This window comes from Corapipo altera, unplaced genomic scaffold, assembly GCF_003945725.1.
Source record: "Corapipo altera isolate COAL_440 unplaced genomic scaffold, ASM394572v1 61287, whole genome shotgun sequence".
NCBI lineage: Eukaryota > Metazoa > Chordata > Aves > Passeriformes > Pipridae > Corapipo > Corapipo altera.
The window spans coordinates 539,576-545,575 of NW_020885033.1; the positions used below are offsets into that span (position 1 = coordinate 539,576).

Genomic DNA, 6,000 nt, shown 5'->3' on the forward strand with positions numbered 1-6,000 from the left:
CTATGAGGAGCAGCTAAGGGCTCTGTGTTTGTCTAGTTTGGAGAAAAGAAGACTGAGGGGTAACCTCATTGTTCTCTACAACTTCCTGAGGAGGGGAAGTGGAGATGGAGTTGTTGATCTCTTCTCCCTGGTATCCAGTGAGAAGACACATGGGAATAGTTCAAAGCCAGACAGTTGAACTAGATGATCGCTGTAAGTCCCTTCCAACTGAACTGTTCTGTTTTTTTCCATTCCATTCCATTCTGTTATATTCTAATTAACCTGGTTTAGTTTAAGAGGTTAAATTTCTATCTTTTCCTTTTCTTGTGGTTATTATCAGTGTCCACATTGTGCAGTTTTTCAGCACCAGAGAGACTATGCAACCTCTACATTCCCTGCAAAATGTCTTTACGGAGAATTTAAGTCTATGTTGTTAAGCAGAATTGGCACTTCAAAAATCCTATTCAAATAGTTCTATTTTAATTGTTCTAAATGAATACCTCTCAACTTTAAAGAGGAATAGAGTTCACCAGAAATTATTCATAATATAGTCGAAAGGGGAGGGATAATCAGATTTCTAGTTTTAAAAAAAACCCAACAAACTGCCAAAGAACCCAAAATGCCTTAAAAGTCTTTCAGTGAACTTTTTCTTTCTGCCTATTTTTTATTTATTATAATTTTGTAAACATTACTGTATCTCATTGAGAGAATCCTGAAGTAATGTTTCTCTGATTTAACATAATAGGGTTTTAATTTCATAACTGAAGAGAGAAAACACTTCCAAACTATTAGCTGCCATGTCTATTAGAAAGTCTTAGAACTAGTCCTGATTTTGGTTGTGTGTTTCTGCAATTAACCATTTTTAAAAACATTGTTAAATGGACTGTGGACTTGTTCAATCTTCATCACGAGATTTTTTTTATACATGCTGTGTTTTTAGGTTGTTTTTTTTAAATTTCGTTTTGTTATTGAAATTGGTGGAGATGTAACAAATGTACGAAGGCCAAGTTAAACTAGAATATAGAAGTTTTGAAGATTCAAGTTTTAATCTTTGTTGCTTTTTCACTGTTGGTTTAATTGAATCCTTTGACTTTACTGAGAACAAATCTGATCTATGCCTTTGTGGAAACTTGAACTTATAAAAAGAAATCCTTTTTCCTTTGGATTGCTGGATGCTTTTTCTGCAAGGAGATTAGTCAAGTCACTACTCTGCATTTGAACTAATATAAAATTTAGAAAAAGTATACTAGATAAAATTTTTAAATAGAGTTAAACAATAACACTCCCAAAAGTTATTTTGAAAAATATTGTCTTTAACTTACTTCTTACTACTTTGGGAGTGCTAACTGTCACTTTTGTTTGGTTTTGACTTTCAAGGTATCCAGAGAATGGCATAGTAGAAATGGACACTAAAAATCTTCGACCACGAGCAAGAACCATTCTGAAGTGGAGTGAACTAAAAGTGGGTGATGTAGTGATGGTTAACTACAATGTTGAGGCTCCAGAAGAAAGAGGATTCTGGTTTGATGCAGAAATTACCTCTCTCAGAGAAATTTCAAGGACTAACAAAGAGGTTCATGCTAAAATTCTGCTGGGGTAAGATTTCTTTGGCTAAAATGGGAAGTTTATTTACATTCTTAAACAAATAAACAAAACATAAAACTTTTAGGTTTGTTTGCTACTCATTATTCTTCCGCAGGGCAGATTTCAGACTATTCAGAAGACTAGTTCAGAGTGTACCCTGGGAAACAACCCTTGAAAACAAAGGGGTCCAGAAGGGATGAATGTGCTTCAAGAAGCAAGTCTTGAAAGCACAGGAACAGGCTGTCCCAGTGTGCCAAAAGGGAAGCTGGCGGGGAAGACGACCGGTCTGGTTGAACAGGGAGATTTTGAAGGAAATTGGGGTAAAAAAGAGAGTTTACCAATTGTGGAAAAAAGGGTTACCTACTCATGAAGAGTTTAGGAATATAGTTAGGTCATGTAGAAAGAAAATTAGAGACGAAGGTACAACTTGAACTGAATCTCGTCACCTCCGTGAAGGATAACAAAAAGTCCTTCTACAGATACATCAATAGCAAAAGGAGGGACAAGGAAAACCTCCATTCTTTACTGGACATGGGCGGGAATATAGTTATCAAAGATGAGGAAAAGGCTGAGGTATTTAACACCTTCTTTGTCTCAGTTTTCAACAGTAAGACAGGTTGCCATGAGGACAACTGGTTTCTGGAACTTGTAGAAAGAGATAAGAATCTGGATAGCCCCCTTGTAATCCAGGAGGAAAGAGTTAGCAACCTGCTGAGCCACTTGGATCCCCACAAGTCTGTGGGACCAGATGGGATCCACTCAAGGGTGATGACGGAGCTGGTGGAAGAGCTCGCCAAACCACTCTCCATCATCTACCAACAGTCTTGGCTCACTGAGGAGGTCCCAGATAATTGGAAGTTGGCGAATGTCACCCCCATCCACATAAAGGGCTGGAAGGAAGTCCCTTCCAACCTGGCTGATCCTATGATTCTATGAATAGAATAGAATAGAATACAATACAATACAATACAACAGAACAGAACAGTTGTAAGGGACCTACAGCAATCATGTAGTACAACTGCCTAGCCAATTCAGGGTTGATCAAAAGTTAAAGTGTATTACTAAGGGAAATCTCCAAATGCCTCTTCAACACTGACAAGCTTGGGACATCTACCACCTCTCTAGGAAGCCTGTTCCAGTGTTTGACCACCCTCTTAGTAAAGAAATGTTTCCTAATGTCAAGTTTGAACCTCCCCTGATGCAGCTTTGAATTATTCACGTGTTTTGTCACTAGATACCAGGGAGAAGAGACCAATGAGGTCACCCCTCAGTCTTCTTTTCTCCAAACTAGACAAACCCAGAGACCTTAACTGCTCCTCAAAAGACATGCCTTCCAGTCCTTTACCCAGATTTCTTGCCCTCCTCTGAACATATTTGAGTACTTTAACAACCTTCTTCCGTTGAGAGGTCCAGAAATGCACACAGTACTCAAGGTGAGGCTGCACCATTGTTAAATAGAGCAGGATAGTCACATTTTTTGAGTGGTTGGTTATACTATGTTCAATGCACCCCAGGATGTGTTTTGCCCTCTTGGTTGCCAGGGCACACTGCTGACTCATACTGAGCCTGTTGTCAACCAGTACCCCCAGTCCCTTTCTGCAGGGTTGCTCTCCAACCACTCCTCTTCCAAACTCTACTTGTGTCTGGCATCCTAGGTGCAAAATCCAGCATTCAAACTTTCATTCTATTAATCATAGCCCAATGTTCCAATCTATCTAGATCCCTCTTCAAGTCCTCTTGTCCCTTCAGAGAGTCAACAACACCTCCCAGTTTGGTATCATCAGCAAACTTGCTAATGGTGTATTCAACTTCTGCATCCAACTCATTGATAAAAATATTGAACAGAACAGGCCCTAAAAAAGTTTTGCTCCCATTCCCGATATAGGGTTTGCACACTTTTCCACCCCTTGCTACCAAAATGAGGATTGCCTTTTCAGGAATGCCCAGGGCTAAATAGTCTTTCCATGCTTCAGGGTGTTATAGGTCAGGGCCTTTTTGCATAGGCTTAGGGGAATTTTTAACTACATGGACACAAGAGGGTTTGCCTGTAAGTATAGCTGCATCTTTAGGGAGATGGGATGATAACAGAATGGGCATAGCAGAAACTACCTCATAATACCTGGATGTTGCACCTGTAAAGCAAGTGTCTATTGGCAATAAATGGACTCTGAGTGGATCATGATCCTTTTTGAATAGTGGGTGCTGCTGGGCCTCTGTGGGACATCCCTATAGGTCTTCCTTTGCCATAGGGGCTACATCGAAAATGCAATTGGTAGCCAATCTATCTATGTAGAGTAGGGAAAAGATAAAGCCTTGACACTGTATATAAACACTGCTCAACAGTAGCCAAAACACTGGTGTGTTATCAAAACTTTTAGTCAGAATTCCAAATCACAGCACCATGTGGACTTCTATGAGGAAAATTCAATCCATCACAGCCAAATCCAGTACATCTGTTTAATTTTAGGAAATTGGGTATAGCTCTTCCTACATTCAGCAATTTTTTGCAGAAATCCAGATGTCAACTTTAAATAGACTGTGACATTTCTTATTTTCCCCATCTTAAAGATTGCAATCTTTACACTCTCCTTGAAGAATTCACTGTTAGTCTTCTCTTCCATTGATAGCTTTCTTTGCCACTTGGACACAGAGTCCCATTATTACCATATCATATTCACAAAGGAACTGAGGCAGTTGTATTCAGTCTGTTGTCTCCAAATCTGTAGGAGGACAGAGACACAGGGATGCATGTGTTACCAAGAGTGAAACTGATGTTACAGTGTAACTTGAAGTGACCATTTCTTTTTAACTAAGAAGTTTGCCTTAATGGTGGCACCTCCTAAATTTCACTACAAAAAAAGAGTATCGTAATTCTAAAAATATTTTCCTTAAAATTATTTTAACTATTCAAATTTTAGAATGCTTTTTATTATAAGAATGGAGGACTATTGAATTTTTATTAACATTTCTAATGTAGAGAATGGAAGAATATTTTTATGATGAGTGGCAATTTAATATATTGCTTACATACCAGAAATAGTTGTATTTTTTAAATGCAAAAGATGTTGAGTTAGTAGCTTTTGCAAGCATATGCAAATTTACTTTGAATATTGCTTTTAAATCTAGATTAACATGAGTGATTTAGATTAAATATTTCAGTGTTATGGCTTCCTGTGATTCAAAATGTAGAGGAAGTATATAAATTAATTTTGGAGACAATTGTCATTTAAGAAAAAACACTCTCAAATCTAAAACAAGATGATGAATAGGTTTGAATTATTAACCACAAACTTAGCAAGGGAGAAGTATTTTTTTAAAAGAAATCAACCAATCCATAGATCTTGAGATCATCAAGGATAATTCAGGTTGGAAAGAGCCTCAAGAGGTCTCTGATCCAATTTCTCAAAGCAGAGTCATTTATGATGTCAGACCAGATTACTCAGGGCTTTATTCAGTCTGGCCTTGAAAACCTCCAAGAATGGAGACTGCACAACCTTTCTGGATGCCTGCTTCACTGTTTGACTGTTCATATGTTTCGTCCATGATATATGTATATACTGCAATGCATTTAATATGTGAAGGTCATATTAGTGGATGGACAGCAGGATGGGGATTGGGGGAGCAAAGTCCCTCCCACTGTAAGAGAAGATCAGGTTCATGACCACCTGAAGAACCTGAATGTATATAAGTCTATGGGACCCAATGAGGTGTATCCCAGGGTCCTGAGGGAATTGGCTGATGTAGTTGCCAAGCAATTCTCCATGATATTTGAAAAGTTATGGCAGTCAGGTGAAATCCCAGGTGACTGGAAAAGGAGAAACATTGTACCCATCTGTCCTAGTTTTGGTCAGGACAGAGTTGGGTTTTTTTTGCAGTAGCTGAGGGGACGTGGCTGTGGGCATGTCTAGGAGGTTATTCAATACCACCTTACGTCATTTCCAGGGGTTGGAGAAAGGGAGTCTTTCTTGTTGCCAAGAAGAAGGGCATTCCTTCTGGTGGGAGAAAGCATGGTGGGCGAAATGGTCCAGTATTGTTTTATTTTATATGTAAATCGTTTCTTTGTCTTATACCTTCTGTTATTAATATTGTTGCTGTTAATGTTTGTTTTCTTATCTCATTGCTATTTCCAGTAAATTGTTCTTAACTCGTGACCTTTGCCTTTTGTGCTTTCAACTGGAGGGGGAGCAAGGAGCTTTAGTGGGACTACTAAATTGGAGAATACCATTCCTAAACCATGACACCATCTTTTAAAAATGTAGAAAAGAGGACCCTGGGAACTACCAACCTGTCAGCCTCACCTCTGTTCCTGGGAAGATCATGGAACAGATCCTCCTAGAAGCTATACTTACCGCGGTCCGAGCGGGGGAGGGGAATGGGGCCGCGACACGGTACGGATCCCAGACACAAAGGTGGGGTGCAGGTAGAATCTTTAATCCA

At 39.0% G+C, this 6,000-nt stretch overlaps 1 protein-coding gene across 1 annotated transcript in view; it reads left to right on the forward strand.

The window, feature by feature from the left end:
• LOC113959316 (E3 ubiquitin-protein ligase UHRF2-like) overlaps nucleotides 1-6,000 on the forward strand; it is a 124,713-nt gene that overhangs the window by 46,288 nt on the left and 72,425 nt on the right. Inside the window, exon 3 of the mRNA XM_027668244.1 lies at nucleotides 1,357-1,575. Within this exon, the coding sequence (XP_027524045.1) occupies nucleotides 1,357-1,575 (219 nt within the window). The remainder of the gene's footprint in view (nucleotides 1-1,356; nucleotides 1,576-6,000) is intronic.